Here is a 19,834-nt window from a genome sequence, read left to right on the forward strand (position 1 = left end):
TATGATAATAAATTCTAGTCAGGGAAATGATAAAATGTATATATTGACATATTTAAATTGTGAATGCTTGGTAAGCAAGAAGTGTCCGCATATCAAATTTATTGTTATTATTTAATCAAGTGCAATGTCATCTTGGGCCGATTCCTTACACCTCTGGTTCAAATAACATACCTGTATATTGAATGCATGATATGGGGCCATTCCAAGACCTTTCTATTTCTAATGACTCCAAGTGTTTAAAAAAACCCTATAACCCTGAGATTATACCCGGACTATGGGGAAGAAAAGACCAGAAGGAACTGGAAAAAATGGGGCAGATTAGTTGTGACCAGAGCTCCATGGCAACATGACCCCAGAGAGCAGGTGCCTGGAGGTTCCCTCCACCTAATTGTCTTTCCCCCTCACTCTGCTGCCCTTGATAATAAATATTAGAGGACTCCCCGCTTGGGGGCATCTCTCTTGCTGTCAGTGAACAAACTGTTTCATGGCTCACAGCTCCCATCCTAGAGTCAACCAGGTCCATTCTGGAACGTTTTTCAGGGAAGAAATAAGCTATTTCAATTTAGCAAGGAGTGTGTATTGCTGAGGACTCTTGGTCAAGGTGAGAAAGCAACATTAGATTAATAGAAGATTCTGTGCTATCTCAATAGTTGTCTAAGCCTCCAAGCAGGAGCTGTGGAGAACAAGGTGTATGGCATTCATTCACTCATTCTTCGCCACCACCCTCCACCTCCCTTCCCTATCTTCCATTGTGGTGTCTTTCTGTGGAACGTTCCTCCTTATCCAAATTCCCTGATCTCAGAGACAAGGTTAATGTCAGGTGTTACTCCAGGGTGAGGGCTATGTTGAGATCTAGTTCTGTAATTCTCAAGGACTTGATACTGAACTCTGCCACTTTCTGCTTTTACATATAGGAACTGGGAATAATATGTCATCTTGAATCAATGAAGATGGTGTCTGCAAATATGGAAATGCTACAAACATTAATAATTGAGTGATGAATGGAAAGCAGTGATGTACTGAGTTTCAGGGAGAATCCCTATGGTCAAGCAGCATTGTCTGTGCGTTCCACACTTATCCATCCCAGGGACCTTCCCTTTGTTATCCCCTAAGGAATCTGTTTGAAAATAATGATATTAGGTTGATTTACCTTTAAATTCATGGCTTCAGTTCTGTGAAGCAAGAACCAAGGTTGTCCCTGCCTAAGAGATATTCCAAAGCTTCTGTACAGTGCCATTGGACTTTGAATTCTTAAACTATAACTCCATTCTTATCTCTGGAGATTATTAGGATCTGAAGCCACTCACAAGGGTGTGCATAGGTTCTGGAGGAGCCCCGTGCAAGTCCTGGCAGTATTGGGTTTACCATCTCATCTAATTTTCTCATATGACACTGGTATTTTTCATTCCACAACATCTTGACTTTTTATAAATTGATTTTTTTATCTGTGCAAACTACTAAACTCACTGCATCCTAAGAATGTAAAATTGGGTAAGGTTTTGATGACTATGTCCTCACAGTGAAACCTCCAATGAATATATCAGTCCACATTTCTTCTTCACAATTTTTTGGGATATGATGAGGATATTCAAATAATTCATCAAGGAGAGTGAGAATATTCAGATATTTTTTCAGTAAAAAATGTAGTCCCATCGACTGATGAAAAACTTGACATTGTACTGTGTGATGCTCATTTCACTTAACAATGAATCCAATATAATAAATATGTGACCTTTACTTTAAAGAGCTCCTAAGGATAGGGCAGACTGTTCAGTGGGCTGTTAATCCTTATAGTAACAGAACTGTTGTCACTACATTAAAAACTAGTCATAATAAAAAGTCAATGGAAGGAAAAGGCAGCTGTGGCCATGACCCTGGAGTCAGAATAATGATGTTATTTGTGACATTTATTGAGGTATTTGTGTTCACAGGAACTGTGCTAAGACCTTCTTGTTCACATCTCATTGTATAACACAACAATCCTTTTGAGGTAAGAATTATTATTACAGCCATACTACAAGTGAGGAAATCAAGAGGTAGAGATGTTCAACTTTTGTATATGTCATATAGATAAAATGAAAAGTCCATCTTAGAGCCCAATTCTCTCATGTGAATATCTGTGGTTTAAAACACTATTTTAGAACAAGAGTGTGTGTGTGTGAGATTTACTTCCAAAAAATCCACCCTAAAATGGAAGACTGCCCCCCTGGATTTTCTTTTCTGGTATGAGTTCCTGGATAAAGATGTGCTGTGTCGGGGTGTTCTCATGACCATCTGGGGACAAGAACAGCTTCTGCCACTTGGGCAGACACTCACTGCTCGGGGAAGAGCTGTGTGTTTGGCCCAGAGATGCAGGTCTTCATTTTCCTGTACTGACTCCAGTGAAGGAGATAAGAATTCCAGAACCTGCCCCAGTTTCTCAGTTCCCATGTCTATTGTGTACACATCCTGACATTTATAAGCTAAAGTGACTCTTTTGTAGCATGAGTCTTACCCCTGGAAGTGACAGTGGACTCTGTGGTGACTGGGAATCCAATAAGACCATGCACAGGGGTTGGCGGTGGCTTTGCTGGGAGGAGGGTCAGAGTCTGCAAAAGGTTTTCCAAAGTATCACAGACTCAATGAAGAACAAAATACTTTCCCTGGTGATTTAACTTATAAGAATCTAAGAACTTAGTAAGAAAAATCTGTACCTTCAAAGAAGGGAGCGTGAGGCTCTATTAAGTCTGTTTTAACTTCTCAGGAGACCTCCTGGAGTTATGTGGGTGGCTTAGTCACATCCATTCAGAAGCCACGACTGGGTATTGCCTCCTTCCATGAAACTATGATATTATTCCTGTCTCTTTGGGACTTTGGAATGCAGAAAGACACAAAAAGTCCATCTTTATTAAAGATTAATTGAATACTAATTCCCAGGGTATTTATTTTTGGATTTTATTTTGTTTTTATTTTTTATTTAAATATTTTATTTTATATAATTCTTACATCTTCTTTCATCTTTGCACAATGCATGTATTTTCGTTTTGGTTATATTCCCCATACAATTGCACCCCCCCTTATTTTGACTCTAGTCCTTCATTTCCCTGCCCCTCCCCCCACTCCGTAGTGTGTCTCTGGTTTATAGTTGCTTGCTGATTTTGATTTTTGCTTTGTATTGACTGGTCTTTTTCCTGGTATCTTATTTAGGTTTCTAAATTCCTGCTATGAGTGAGACCATCCGGTATTTTTCTTTGTCTTTCTGACTTATTTCTCTGAGCATGATCCCTTCCATCTCCATCCATGTTGCTGCAAACTGAATGTGTTTATCTTTTTTGAATGCTGAGTAATATTCCATGGTGTATATGTACCACATCTTCTTGATCCAGTCATCTATTTTTGGGAATTTGGGTTGTTTCCATAGCTTAGCTGTTGTAAATAGTGCTGCAATAAACATAGGGGTGCAGGCGCCCTTTGGAATTACTGTTTCTGTGTCATTTGGGTAAATACCTAGGAGTGGAATTACAAATCAAAACTACCATGAGATACCATCTTACACCAGTGAGAATGGCACATATTAAAAAAACTAGCAACAACAAATGTTGGCAAGGTTGTGGAGAAAAAGGAACTCTTCTCCACTGCTGGTTGAGTGCAAACTGGCCTAACCGCTATGAAGAGCTGTGTGGAGATTTCTTGACCTACTAAACATAGAGCTTCCATATGATCCCAGGGTATTTTAACGAGCACCTACTGGAATTCTCATTTTACACTGAGGCTTCACATGATACAGGGTCTTTTCCAAGCCTTGGGTCACATGGGGCTGCCTAGTTAAAGTGACCGTCTTCACCTGTGCTGATAGGACAGTGTCTCCCTAATTTGGTCTAATTCCCATTGCCATGTAATTTTAAATCTGAAAGGGTCAAAGCAAATCCTGATATTTTAGTGGATAAAGCACTGCTGATACCTCACTACTGTGTCTCATCCCATAGAGAGAGTGACAGAATTTTTCAGATAATTTTTCAGTTAAGATTTGTGATTATACAAAGATGCAAGATTCATTCAGCACCAGTGACTCATGTTTGTATATTTGGTCAACTGCATGAAAGAGAAAATAGAGGGGTGTTTCTTTGTATTTTTTTGAGAATTAAACCATTTTATCTTTCATCTTTTTCTCAGCACATGATGCCAAGTGAGTCCATGGGAGGGGACAGAAACCTCACGTTTGTGACCATGTTTGTTCTCCTGGGAATCTCAGAAGAGAAAGAGCTGCAGCTTAGTCTCTTTCCAGTCTTCCTGCTGATCTACCTTGTGACATTATTCTGGAACCTGAGTCTCATCACCCTAATCAGGATAGACTCCCACCTGCACACGCCAATGTACTTTTTCCTCAGTGCCCTGTCATTTATAGACATCTGCTACACTTCTTCCATCAGCCCAAGGATGCTTGCAGACCTCTTCAAAGAGAAAAAAATGATTTCTTTCATTGCCTGTGCCACCCAGTGTTTTGTAGTTTCCTGGATGGGTCAGGCTGAGTGTTGCATCTTGGCCGCTATGGCCTACGACAGATACGTGGCCATTGGCAAACCTCTCCAGTACTCGACCATCATGGCGCCTGGGCTCTGTTGGAAGATGGTTGCCGGGGCCCTTGGGTGTGGTTTCCTTTCCAGCTTAGTTGAAATAGTCACTGGCTTTGAGATGTACTACTGTGGGCCAAATGTCATCCAGAATTTCTTCTGTAACATAACTGAAATTATTAGTCTGTCATGTTCTAATCCCTTTGTCAGTCAGATGAGTCTTTTTCTGGTGATTCTTTTTGTTGCTGGAGGTTCTCTGGTTATAGTTTTGCTATCATATGGTTTCATTGCCGCTTCCATCCTGAAATTATCCTCTGTCAAAGGTAGCGCCAAGGCCTTCAACACCTGTGCCTCCCACCTGGCTGTCGTGACTCTTTTCTATGGCCCAGCTCTCACTGTGTACTTGCATCCTAGTTCTGGCCACTCCACGAAACAGAACAAGTTTCTGTCTGTGTTATATGTTATCATTATCCCCATGTTAAATCCCGTTATCTATAGTCTTAGGAACAAGGAGATCAAAGAGGCCTTCAGGAGGGTGATGAAGAGGACAACACATTTGTCTCATTGAGTGTCACATTTGGCGTGTTATCTGAAAAAAGAAAGCAAAATTCAGTAGAAAAAATAAAACTCATATTTGGTCCTGTTTTTCCACCCTTAGTGGAATGCAGTGGCCAGAATATGTAGTGTCCTTTTATAGGTCATAAGAATATCTAGGCATAAATGGTCAGATTCTGGCTTCCTGATTCCTGGTGCCCTTATGCTCAGTTTCTCCACGCAGTATCTATCTGAGCAGCAGCTCCAACACAGAGGGCAGCTGGAACTGTGATTCCATGATTAGACCCATGTAGATAAACCCTGTGTTTGAGAATCGAGATTTGATAGATATTTTTTTTAAACATCTTTTTTTTTTTTATAATAGAAGCACGTTTTATTTATTTATTTATTTGTTTGTTTGTTTGTTTTTGTTTATACATGCACTGGGTACAGTCAGAAGCGCGGGAGTGTGAGAGAATTCACCAGAGCCAGAGCAGGAGCAGAGCAGGCAGAAGGACCGAAGTACACTGCTGAGGGGAGCAGCGGGCGGCAGGAGAGGTCTGCGCGCCATGTGGGACCCTCCTCAGGTGGCCGGGGAGCAGCCGGGGATCGAACCGGCACCGCAGAGGCTGCGGGCAGCTTCGCAACCCAGAGCTCAACCGCTGCACCACCGGGGAGGCCCTTGATAGATTTTTTTATGTAGAGAATCGAGAAGAACCCAGGAAGTCACACAAACTGTTCTTTCTTCCCTGAATACTTTTACTTAATTGTCATTTATGTATATTTCATTAAAAAGTAAAAAAAATGTATAAGTTAATTAGTGAAAATCTGAAATTGAGAAAATGAAAACAGCATAATTTTAATTCAGGAGATATAGGAGGAAGGAGAGAGAGAGACAGGTGGAAAGACTGTTCTTGTTTTATTCCCCCAATACCTGTTTGGTTTTTTCTAAAATATTTTATTTTATATAATACTTACATCATTTTTCATTTTTGCACAATGTATGCATTTTCATTAAGGTTATATTCCCCATATAATTGCACCCCCCCTTATTTTGACTCTAGTCCTTCCTTTCTCTGCCCCTCCACTCCCCATAGTGTGTCTCTGGTTATAGTTGCTTGTTGATTTTGATTTTTACTTTGTATTGATTAGTCTTTTTCCTGGTCCCTTATTTAGGTTTTCTACATTCCTGCTATGAGTGAGACCATCCGGTATTTTTCTTTTTCTTTCTGACTTATTTTGCTGAGCATGATCCCTTCTAGCTCCATCTATGTTGCTGCAAACTGCATGTGTTTATCTTTTTTGATTGCTGAGTAATATTTCATTGTGTATATGTACCACATCTTCTCTAATTGGAGTCAGCTTGTGCAGTGAATTGTGCAAAGAGATCTCGTCAGGAAAGGAACACAAAAGTAAAGGTTAGAGAAATACTCAGGGGCTGGAAGAAGCCAAATGCATCATAGTCAGGCACAGGTGCCCCTTCATGCCTAAGGGCAGGCTCCAACAGCCTTTAAATTCAGATATGATGGCCACCAAATGATGGCCAACAAATGGCCACCAAATGATGGCCACCAATATGATGGCCAACAAATTCAGATATGTTGTGCCTGCAGAGGCAGGACCTGAATCCCAAATATCTCGCCTCCTCGGTTTCCAGGACCTTACGTTTGATTGGAAAACAGAAGATTCAGCTTAATTTGGGTGGCCAGATTCTTAGAAACAAACCTAGAGAACTCATAGAAAACTGACACAAAGATTATTTTATATCCCAGACAAGAGTTCATGGGCTTGGTGGCATACCTATTTCATTAGTATGTGTGCCACATTTCTACTTCATGTAGCTCCATGTATGAATATGATTGCTTCATAGGATTCATCCAGTGAGAAATAATCTCCCTGTTTCAGGTGGGAACCTGTGCATATTGAATCCACCATGTTCTTCCCAGGGAGCAGCAATACAAGATGATCTTTGTAATTGATGGCTCTGCAGCATTGGCAGGTGTGATTGCAGAGACTAATGCAACTTGCAGTTAATAGAATCTGTTCTTTAGAGATCAGACCTGTGATTAGTAAACTCATCTGTAACATATTTTGTATTTAAGTGCTCTTATGCAATCTACTTCCACACATGTTTTCCTCACCTCTACAATGAGAATAATAATTGTTACTGCCTCAAAGAATCAAAACCATTAACTCCAAACTGGTGGTTGGGCCTCTCTTAGCATGTGCATCCTTCTTCTGCCACTCCACGAAACAGAATAGGTTTCATACGTGTTCTATGTGGTAACTATCCCCATGTTAATCCTTCTTCTCTGTAATCTGAGGAACAAAAATGATAAACAGATCTCAAGAGACTGATAAGGGGATAACATTTAACTTAGCAACAATGGATTTTTGAACTTCTCTAAGGAACATAGTTTAGAATATGTAAGTGACATTGTCAATCTCAAAAGAGCTAATTAGAGAGAAGAAAAGAATATCACGTCTTTAATTGCAGACTCCATCATTTAGCTGCCAACACAAGTGATGTGATTGTGGTGGTGTTGCAAATACTGAAGGCAGATAAAAAAGGCTGTTGTCATTATTAGAACCATGTGATAAAATTATGTTTTGAGAAGAGATGCTACAGGTGTTAGATGGAGAGAAATGGCAATAATGGAATAAACTATCAGACTGTTCATTTCCTGATTTTTTATTTCTTTTTATTTAGCAAATAAGAATTTATTATAAATCAATATAATTGTGGAACATTAATATGAGAACAACTATTTTAAAAGTAATACTTTATAATTTTAACACCAAGAGAGAGAGCAGAATGAGCGAATATGGGTTGTGTGTGTGTGTGAGAGAGAGAGAGCACGCGCGCGCGAGAGAGAGAGTGAGAGAGAGAAATAGTGAAACAGGGTGAGGTTGAGAGAGATAGATGAGGAGGAGTAGGAGAAGGAGGAAATAAAGGAGGAGGAAGAAGAGCATTGGGAAGAGGAATTGAGGAGAGGCAAAAAGACTGCTCCAGGCTTACTCTCAAATTACTGTTTCTGCCATGTCATTCCTTGAACCTTCTTTTGAAGTGAACTGAAAAAAAAAATAGGTTATGGAAATTCTCTGAGGCTAGAAAGGACTTAAATTTATCAAATTCTGACCTTATATGGGTTGGAACACGTTCCATGGAAGCTTCCAGAAACTGAATAAGATGGCAGAAATGATGGCCGCCATGTTGTGTCGCTAGAAGTGGAGCCAAAATCCCAGAAATGTGAGCCCCTCTGAAGTTTCAGGGTCTTCAGTATATCCAGGATCAGAGAGTCATCAGACTAGGGAGTCCCATGAGACTCAGCATCCAATAGCAACCAAAAAAACTACAAAAAGGTACAAAAAAGATTTTCTTTAGACAATGGTGAATGACGTAAGTGTCCGTAATACATTTGTATTTATGGAACATTATGCCATCTAGAATTGCATAGATTTAGTTTTTAAATAAACATGTAAAGGTGATAGGTGACATACTCTCCACATATCACATGTAGAATATTGGGGTATATAGAGTTCTTCCAAGCTTTTCCAATGTAGCTACAATTCATTATGTATCTCATGAAATTGATTTATGGAACAAAAATAGCTCCTACTGCCTGCAAATGGCCTTCATTGTTTGGCTGGGGCATGCCATTCTGACCTTTAGTGGACCTCTTTAAATTATCTTAAGAAAATGTTCAGTTGCCTTGAAAGATGACTGTGGAATGGGGCAAATTTGTGGTTGGAAAAATGGAGCAAGAGAGGGAAGAGAACATAATAGGGAGGGAGCAAGGGCCTATGGTATGGATTATGGGGTCTCTGGTGGTGGGTGAGCTGAGGCAGCAAAATCTGAAGCAGGGTCCAACACTCCTGTAATTCAAACAGTGATGTAAACCAATATTAACTCAATAAAAGCTATTTAAATAAACTATTTTATTCTTATAAAAATGATGTGTTCTTAAAATATATAGAAGAACACATAGGTAAAACACTATAAGTCATACATCTCAGTTACATCTTTAAAGACACTCCCCCAAAGCAAAGAAAGTGAAAGTTAGGATAAACAGCTAGGATTATATCAAACTAAAAATCTGTGCAACAAGAGACATTTACCAAAACAAAGAGACATTCTACTGATAGGGAGAAATTTTTTTTGCAGTCCATTCAACTGATAAGGGATTTATCATAAAGATGTACAAAGAACTCACACAACTAAAAAAAAAAGCAAAGTAAACACTCCAGTCAAAAATTGGCCAGAAGACCTTAAATGACCCTTCTTCAAAAAGAAAATGCAAATGGCCAACAGACTTATGAAAAAAATGTTCAACATCCTTCATAATCAGGGAACTATAAATCAAAACCACAATGAGAAACCACCTTACACCAGTGCGAATGGCACATATTAAAAAAACTAGCAACAACAAATGTTGGCGAGGATGTGGTGAAGAAGGAACTCTCTTGCACTGCTGGTGGGAGTGCAAACTGGTCCAACCACTATGGAAAGCTGTGTGGAGTTTCCTCAGACTACTAATAATGGAACTACCATATGACTGAGCAATTCCACTCCTAGGGATCTACCCAAAGGACACAAAACATTAATTGAAAATGATACCTGCATCCCTGTGTTTATTGCAGCATTATTTACAATAGGTAAGATATGGAAACAACCCAAATGTAAGAAAATAGATGACTGGATGAAGAAGATGTGGTATCTATACAAAGTGGAATACTATTTAGCAATCAAAAAGATAAACTCATGCCACTCGCAGCAACGTGCAGGGAGCTGAAAGGGATTATGCTCCATGAAGTAATTCAGAAGGAAAAAGAAAAATATTGGATGGTTTCACTTATAGGAGGAATGTAGGGGAACCACATAAGGGACCAGGGGAAAAATAATAATAAAAAAAACAACAAAACGAAAAAACCCAGACAACAATAAATCAGAGATATTCCGGAGGGGAGAAGGGGAGAGAGGGATCAAAAGGAGGGCATGAAGAGCACAAGGGACTGTGGTGATGGTGATTGTGTGAACTGGTGGTGGGAATTCTCTGAGGACTACACATGTGAAAAGAAAGCAAACATTGTAAAAAAAACGAACAGTGATGTAATATATCTATATATATAAATTAAAAAATCTTATTGCTAAAAAGAGAATGTGTTTAGTTAACATTTATATTATAGTGCTTATTAGGGGGAATATATAAACTAGAGTTTTGCAGGTGCAAAATCAAATGATGAATCCATTGCCCCATTTATTACTTTCTCCCCGGCAGAATGATTGAAGCGGAACAAGGCTCTAATGGGACCTTGTCTAAAACTAGCTTGTATCTCTAATGACAACAGGTAGATGAGCTCCATTTCAATTTGGCAAGAAGCATGTATTCCTGAGGGATCTTGGTCCAGGTGAGAAGCAAGATTTAGAATTAAGAGGACTGTGTGCTGTCTCCACAGCCGTGTAACCCTCCTAGCAGGAGTTGTAGGGAGCAAAGAGTGTGATACTTGGTCTCTTGTGTTCTTCAGCGCTGCCCTCTCCCTTTTTCAAGGCCTTCAACACCTGTGCCTCCCACTTGACAGTTGTGACTCTCTTCTATGGCACAGCCCTGGGTGTGTACATGCATCCTAGTTGTGGAAACTGCATGAAACTGAACAAGTTTCTGTCCGTGTTCTATATTATCGTTATCCCCTTGTTAAATCCTTTCATCTATACCCTTAGGAACAAGGAGTTCAAAGTGGCCCTCAAGAGGGTGATGAAGAGGGCAGTACATTTACCTCACTAAGAATAATATTTGGTAATGTAAGCTTAATAACAAAAGCAAAAAATAGGAAAACAAAACAAAATAATAGGAAAACAAAACAAAATAATATGGGGCCAGGTATTTCTACTCCTCATTGCAGACAGTAGTAAGAACACAGGAGTGTCCTATTGTAGGTCACAAGACTATCTAGGCAGAAAATGTCAGACACTTACACTTGATTCCTGGTGCCCTTGTTCTTAGTGCTATCCACACAGGGATCTCTCTGAGCAGCAGATGAAACATGGCAGGATGCTTGAAAGCCCATTTCCCGGATTTTCTCAGGTAGATAAACTGTGTTTGAGAACACAGTTGTTGAGATGTTGTGATAGATATTTCTCTAAAGGAGAAAAATCTAAGCTATTACCCAAACTATACTTTCTTCTCTGAAATTCTTTTACTTATATTATATATTTGTATTTTAATTGAGAAGTAAAAGAATATATTTATTAAATAGCAAAAATTAAAAATTGAGAAATGAACACATTGTAAATTTAATCTGGAGATTGAGGGTGTGAGAAAGAGAAAAAAGGATAGGAGGATGAGGATGAAGAAGATGAAGAAGGAGAATGAGAAAGAGCAGGAGAAAAAGGAGACGGCTTTTTATTCCCAGCACACTTGTTTCCTGTACTTTATTCTTGAGTCACCTTGTAAAGTGAATTGTGAAAAACAGACAGGAGCATGGAAGGGTTCCTTTAAGAGTAAAGTTGGGGGAAACACTCTGATGCTAGAAAGAAGCCAGAAGCAGCATCTTCTGGGCACAGGTGCACCTGGCTCGTGTTCCATGAAATCTTTCTGGAGACTGAGATTCAGAAATAATGGCCGCCATGTTGAGTCTACAGAGGCAGCTCCTGAGTTTCCCAAGCTCTGAGCCTCCTGGGTTTCCAGGGCCTTAAATTTGACCAAGGTGTAGAAGATTCAGCAGCCCTGGGGGTGCCACAGAAACAAAAACTCCAACCAGTGAATTTATAGAAATTTGACTAAATGGTTGTTTTATTTTTCAGACAATAGTTCATGTACTAAGTGTCATACTTTTTACAATGGTATGTGTAACATTTAGACTTCATGTCAATCCATATAACATATGATATCTTTAGTTTACTCATGAAGTGAGAACTAATCTCCCTGTCTCAGGTAGACTTCTCAGCATGTTGAGATCCACTATGTTCCAGGACCAACAATCCATTCATCAACATCTTTTTTTTGTTTTTATTTATTTATTTATTTATTACAAGATTTATTTATTCATTTATACAAGCATTGGGCACAGTCAGAAGCTCAGGAGGGTGAGATAATTCACCAGAGCCAGAGCAGGGAGCAGAACAGGCAGTATGATGAAGTACATTGCTGAGGGGAGCAGCGGGCAGCAGGAGAGGTCTGCGCACCATTGGGACCCTCACCCGATGACTGGGGATCGAACCGGTGCTGCAGAGCTGCGGGCAGCTTTACAGCCCAGAGCTCAACTGCTGTGCCACCGGGGAGGCCCCATCATTTTTTATTTTATTGGCACTTTCTAGAATTCTTTTAAAAATCTTATTTTATTTTTATTATTATATTTAATATCAGTTTAATATTAGTTTGATAATAAGCATTTTAAATAATGAATATTAAATAGAACAATTGTTTACAGTAAAAAGTTTAAAAAATATTTATATATATTTTGCATCATTTTTCAATTTTGTACAATATATGTTTGTATACTTTCTCTTCTCAGGTATATTATCACCAGTTCACCCACCACCAGTTCAACCGTGAAGTATCACCACAGGGAGTCCCTTACACCACAGCTTTGTAATTGGTCTCTTTGAAGCATTGGCTGCTGGGATTATAGAGACTAAAGCAAAACCTGGTTAAAACATTCTGGTTTTTAATTATCCAATCTGTCTTAGTAAACTCATTTCTAGCACACTTTGTTGATAGGTACCCTTAAACAAGCTACTTATACACATAAAGGGTTGTCAGAGAAGTAATGACATATTTCTTCTGTTTTTCATGCAAAAATGTGTCATGACTTTTCCAACAACCCAATATTGTCTTCATCTCTACAATGAGAAGATGACTGGACACTCCTCAAGAATGACAAAACAACTAAGAACTAGGTATGAAGAAACCTAGCCCAGAGCCTGGTATATGGCAATACTTAGTCATGTTAACTTATGCAATTATTCAATTCTATTATTCCATATCATATATGTTAGAGAAATCCTGGTAACTTGCTAAAAAGAGATAAATTTTGCAGCTTTAGCATGTCTACTGTAATTGGAACACAGTAGTGAGTAAAAATCCCTTACTCTCACCTCTGCAGCTTCACTGCACAAGGAGGCAATCCTCAGGGAAGCAGAGGGAACTCACGTTCATAGACATGACTACACATGGAGAGGTTACTGTGGTTGTAAATCTATTCCATTCATTAACTTGTTCATTTCCCCTAGTTCATTCCTCTGTATGCTTAGATTTTAAGTCTTCTTGTTATATCTCTTGGAGTGAGGGTTTAATAGTAGTGAATTTCTGGAGATTTTGTTTGTCTTAGATGGACCTTTTTTTCTCCTTTAGAGGAAGGAGAGTTTTGCATAATAAAGTATTCTTGGCTGGCATTTTTTGTCTGGGAGTTTTTTAATATGTCGTTCCTTTCTCTTCTTGCCCATAGTGTTTCTTCACAGAAGTCTGATGTCAGCCTTTGGCCTTCCTGTATAGGTTATCTGATTCTTTCCCCTGTCAGCTCATTCATTTTCTTTGTCTTATATTTTTGGATCTTCACTATTATGTGTTGTGCTGTAGATCTCTTTTCATTATGGTCGTCTGGTGTTGTTCTAGCTTACTGTATGTCTACGTTTATTTCCTACTCATGTCGGGACAGTCTCTTCGATTATTTCCTTGAATAGTTTCTCAGTCCCTCTTTCTTTCTCTTCACTTTCTATCATTCCTATGACCATTATATTTTCTTTCCTCATGGTGTTGGATAGTTCTAGAAATGTTTCTTCATTCTTTTTCCTTTGTTCCTCTCTTTCCTCTCTTTTGGTTCTTTTTCCTTCATTTCATCAATTCTGTTTCATTGCTTTTTCCAGACCCAGAATTCCTTAGCTCCATGATTAATCTTTTAACATTCTGCATTTCTCTTATTTTCTAATTTAAAGATTCAGTTCTATCCTTCAGCTCATTGATTGTATTTCTCCTATTGTGCTTTTCCTTTTCTTTAAGTTTTTAAATTATGGTGATTCTGAATTCTTTATCTGTCACGCAGAGAAATTCTTCCATGTTGTTGATTTCTGGGGCTGAGTTTCTTTTTGTGGTGTGTTGTTGCCCAAAGGGTGTGCTTGACTACTTGTATTTTTCTTTCTCTCCGGTGTTTTGCTTTTGGTTCTGTTCTATGTGCAGGGCCACCATACCACTGGGCATGACATTGGGGTGATCCACTGGGATGTAGGGACTGAGGGCTGGGCTGTGTCTGGCTCAATCATGCTAGGCAAGGACTGTGATGCAGTGAATGGGCTGCTGGGCACTCTCCCCCTCTCCTCCATGGACACTGCTGTCTGTGTGGCTGCTGGGCACTCCCTCTCCCTGTGTACCAACACTCGCATTGCTGGGTGGGGTCAGTGTTGCCACTCTTGGTTTTGCGTGGACTCTGATGTTGTGCATGTGTTGATGGGCACTCTCACCAGTGGTTGCCACTCTTTGTGTGGCTGCTGGGCTCTCCCTCTTCCTGCACCAATATACACACAGGGCAGGGCAGGGTCTTTATATTTATCATAAAAAATATCCAGTTACCTTGAAAGCTTGTCATGGGAGGGGGGCAATGAGACGTGTTGGGAAAGGGAGAAGGAGAGAGAAAAGAACAGAATGGGAAGGGAACATAAAGGTCTTTGTTGTGGACTATGGGTCTCTGGAGGTGAGTGAGCTGTGGCAGCAACACCTGAAGACGGGGATTCAATGCTCCCTTAATTTAACAATAATGTCAACCAATATTAACACAATGAAAGATGTTATAAAATAGAATGATCTTATTCTTATATAAAGAATATGTTCATTAAAGGTCAAGTTATAGTTCTTTTGGGGGGGGCTGAACAAACTAACATATTAGCAGGTTTTATATCAAATAATGCAATTATTGCACCATCCATGACTTTCTCCCCAGGAGTAAGATTGGCTGAAGTAGAATATGCAAAACATGTGGAAAACTAATCACAGCAGGTAGATGAGCTCCATTTAGAAATAACCAAGAAATAATGTTTTGTCCAATAATCACAGTAGATGTTTTAATGAAGAATTAGTAATGCAGCACTATTTGGAGCAAACTGTGTCAGAATGCATGAATGACTGCTTCTATTAATAGAAGGCATCCTGTGTAATACACACTCTGAATAGTACTATTCAGATATTACTAATTGGAGTATCTTCATGAAGTGTGACTCTAAGAAGTGACTGTGACTGCAGCCCTTTCATAGGTGATAAACAAAGACTTGAGAAACTGATTTGCTCAGGTCACAAAACCAGTAAAAGGACGAGTCATATTCAACCTCAATTGATGGACACCTTGCCCGTGATTGTTACCTTGAGAATTGGTGACCTTTCTTAAAGTAGTTTTATGGCATTCTTTCTTGCCTCAAGTTATTATTCTCAGGGCTGTTATGATAATAAATTCTAGTCAGGGACATGATAAAAGGTATATATTGGTATATTTAAATTGTGAATGCTTGTTCAGCAAGAAGCATCCACCTAGTAAATTTATTGTTACTAAGTTATTTATCAAGTGCTGTGTCATCTTGGGCAAAATCCGTAGTTCCTCTGGTTCAATGAACTACCTGGATATTAAATGTATGTATGGAACTATTCCAAGACCTTTCAATTTTTAATGACTCCAAATGTGTTTAAAAAAAAAAACAACACAAACCTATAACCATGACACTATGCCAGGGCTACAGGGAAGAAAGGACCAGGAGGGAACTTGGGCAGATTAGTTGTAAACAAAACGCCATGGCAACATGACCCCAGAGAGCAGGTGCCTGGAGGCTCCCTCCATCTAATTGTCTTTCCCCCTCACTCTGCTGTCCTCGATAATAAATGTTAGAGGACTCCCCACTTGTGGGCATCTCCCTTGCTGTCAGTGAACTTCTGTTTCATGGCGCACAGCTCCCATCCTGGAGTCAACCAGATCGATCCCGGAACATTTTTCAGGGAAGAAAGACACCATTTCAGTTTGGCAGGAAGTGTGTATTCCTGAGGGATCTTGTCAAGGTGAGAAGCAAGATTTAGAAATAAGAGAGGATTGTGTGCTGTCTCCACGGCTGTGTAAGCCTCCTAGCAGGAGCTGTGGGGAGCAAGGAGTGTGACACTTGGTCACTGTTAATCTTCAGCACTGCCCTCTCCCTCCCTTCCATCCCCTCCACAGTGGTGTCTTCTCATGGAACTGTTCCTCATTATTGAAATTCCCTGAACTCAGAGACAAGATTAATGACAATTATTACACTTGGAGAGGGCTGATGTTGAGATGCAGTTCTGCAATTCTAAAGGACTTGATATTGAGCTCTGCCACATTCTGGTTTCTATATATGACTGGGAATAATATGTCATCTAGAATCTAATGAGTGGTTTCTGTAAATATGGAAATACTGAAAACTTTAATAATCGAGTGCGGAACCAAGAACAGTGATGTACTGAATTTCAGTGAAATCCCTATGTTCCAAGCTGCATTGTCAATATTTTCCAGACTTATCCATCCCAAGGATCTTTCTCATTTGTTATCCCATTAAGGAATCTGTTTTAAAATAATGATATTGACTTAATTTCCCTTTAAACACATGGCTTCAGCTCTGTGTAGCAAGAACCAAACTTGTCCCTACATAAAAGATATTCCAAAGCTCATGTGCATTGCCATTGGGTTTTGAATTCTTAAACTATAACTCTATTATTATCTTTGGAGGTCCTTAGGAGATGAAGACAATAGCAAGGGTGAACACTGATTCTTGAGGGGCCCCACTGTAAATATTGGCAGTATTGGGTTTACCATCTTATCTAATTTTCTCATATCACATCGGTATTTCAGTATTTTTCATTCCACACATCTTGACTTTTTATAAATTGATTTTTTGTCTGTGCAAACAACTAAACTCACTGCATCCTAAGAATGTAAAAATGGGTAGGGTTTGATGGCTAGGTCCTCACAGTGAAATCACCAGTGAATATTTATATAGTCTACATTCCTTCTCTACAATTTCTTGGGAAATGAAACACATTCAAAAATTCATCATAGGAGTGAGTGTATTCAGATTTTTCATTTAGCTTTCCAAATTTTAACAAGGTAAAATTTCTCATGATAAGTGAAACAATTCACAACCCATACTCTTATTTGGTAGTGATGGGTCATGCAGAATACTTTAAGTGTGACTGCACTTGCTAGCAGTAAATATAGGTAATCAGCAAAAAATATTAGTGTCATTGATTGATCAAAAATTTGATATTATATGGTGCACATTTCCCTTACAAATAATCCAGTACAAATAAATAACAAGTAAATAAGTTGTTACATTTACATTTAGTTTCAAAGGGTCTTAAGGATACAGCAATCTGTTTCATGGGATGTTAATCCTTACAGTGTTTGTAGGAGTCTGGCACAAGTGAAAAGCAGCCACAATAAATGCAGGTGGAGAATCTGACTGAGGCAAACCGAATAGATGATAATTTATGTGGCTTTTATCTTTATGGTTTGACTTGCTTCTATGTGAGGTCTGATGCTGCATCTGCCAAGAGAAAATGATGTCTCATGATCTGCCCAGATGATGATGTATGACAATTTCTCCCAAATTGCCAGTAAAGTCTAGCATCTCTGTAATCACTAGCTCTGGGTACCATTGTCGTTCATAGTCATCTGGGGGCAATCAGTGATGGTAATAGGCATAGCCAACACCTAATTAAGAGTTATTGTGTACTGGAATGTGTGCATAAATTTTCTTACATATGTATAGCTTGGGGGTATTTCTGTATGAGTAAATCATACATATTTAGTGAGTTTAAGCCAATGGGAACAGTTATAGGTGTGAGAAGGTATCAAAACTAAAATTTCCCCAACTTTATTGAGATATAGCTTACCATTAGCATTGTTAGATGTAAGGCATATAACACAGTATTTTGAAACATGTGTGTATTGTAAAATGAGTACCATATGAAGTTATAACATCTATTACTTCATGTATTTACAAAATTCTCACCTTTTTATGAGGATCTAAGGTCTTTTCTCTTAGCAACTTTCAACTTTTTAGTATTGGTAAGTGTGGCTCGTTTGTTTTTGGTGACATCCCTACATGTTATTTGTGTTATAACTAGAACAGTGTACCTTTTGACCACTGTCACCTGTTTCTCCCATACCCACTTTCTGCCTCTGGAGCCTGCAACATTCTCTCTGTTTTTATAACTTCAGTTATTTTTCAGATTCCACATAAATTTGATCACATGGTATTTGCCTTTCTCTATTTGAGTTCCCTCACTTAGCATAATGCCCTCAAGGGCTATTAATGTCACAAAGGCAGGATTTTTGTTTTGCCATATTGAACTGATACTCCACTAAATATAGACACATATATAATAGATATTTACATGCATTCACCTGTCCATTTTTTAAAAAAAAATATTAAATAAATTAGGATTTATTTATTTATTTATTTATTTATACAAGCACTGGGTACAGCCAGAGGGCGGGAGGGTGAGAATTCACCAGAGCCAGAGTGGTGAGCATAGCAGGCAGAAGGACCGAAGTACACTGCTGAGGGTAGCAGCGGGTGGCAGGAGAGGTCTGCGCACCATTTGGGACCCTCCTCCGGTGGCCGGGGAGCAGCCGGGGATCGAACCGGCACTGGAGATGCTGCGGGCAGCTTCACAGCCCAGCGCTCAACCGCTGCGCCACCCGCGAGGCCCCCGCCTGTCCATTTTTTAATACATAATTACATATCCATAGTATGGTTTGTTTGGTTTGACTCTCTCAGATTCAGGATCTTCTGGGCCAGTTTATCCCCAATTCTTGCTAGAATGTTCCTCTTGATGTAGAACTTCCTTCTTTTTTTGGGCTATAGTCGATTTTGGAAGTCATTTGCCTTAATTTCTTCCATCCATCACTTTGCTAAATATCTTTCCTGTTAAGTCTATTATCTTGACTGTCAAAAGTCACAGTCATTATATTTTTTCATATAGATGATATTTCTATCATTTGATGAACTTTGATTTTCAGATTTAGGATTGCTAATGTGATCTCCATGAAATAAATTAACACTTTTAAAAGAACTTTATTCCAAAAGACAAAGAGTTCAAAAACTAAAACCAATGTCTCAAAAATTCAGAATTCTAGAGTTGAAGTGTCCTTGGGGAGAAGGTAGATTTATTCAGACCCAGCAAGGGGTCTGAATTTTCAGCACATTTTCAAAAGTCAGTGACTCAATGAAGAGCAAAAATCCTTTCCAGGCAATTAAAGTTTTAAGTATCTCTGAATTGAGAAAGAAAAATCTGCAGGCTCAAGGAAAGGAGCAAAAGACACCATCAACTCTGTATTAATAACATCCTGGGAGGTGTCCTAGAATTATGAATTTGGTTTAGTCACATCCATTTCCAGTCACTAGTTGGCTTGTGGCCCCACCATGACTGTTATATTATTCCTGTATCTTTCAAGACCTTGTGAATACAGAGGGTATATATAAAAATGTCTGCCCTTCCTTGTTATAGATTAACTGAATGTTAATTCTGACAGAGATTTTACTGAGCACCTACTGAACACCCTCATTTTACACTGCGGCTTCGCATGATGCAGGGTCTTCTCCAAGCACTGGGTCACATTGGGCTGCCTAGTTAAAGTGACCTTCTTCACCTGTGCAGATGGGACAGCATCACCCTAATGGGTTTACTTCCCATTGCCATGTAATTGTAAATTTGAAAGGGACGAAGAAAATCAAGATATTTAAGTGGATAAAGCAT

The 19,834-nt window shown here is 39.1% G+C and overlaps 1 protein-coding gene across 1 annotated transcript; it reads left to right on the plus strand.

Moving 5' to 3' along the window:
- Nucleotides 1–4,155: 4,155 nt before the first annotated feature.
- LOC311173074 (olfactory receptor 5A1-like) lies at nt 4,156–5,118 on the plus strand (the record flags this gene model as incomplete). Its single annotated transcript, XM_084236803.1, has 1 exon — nt 4,156–5,118. The coding sequence occupies one exon, from the start codon at nt 4,156–4,158 to the stop codon at nt 5,116–5,118; it is 963 nt and encodes a 320-aa protein (XP_084092929.1).
- Between the last annotated feature and the right edge of the window lie 14,716 nt (nt 5,119–19,834).

Source organism: Talpa europaea, assembly GCF_964194135.1.
Source record: "Talpa europaea genome assembly, chromosome: 1".
NCBI lineage: Eukaryota > Metazoa > Chordata > Mammalia > Eulipotyphla > Talpidae > Talpa > Talpa europaea.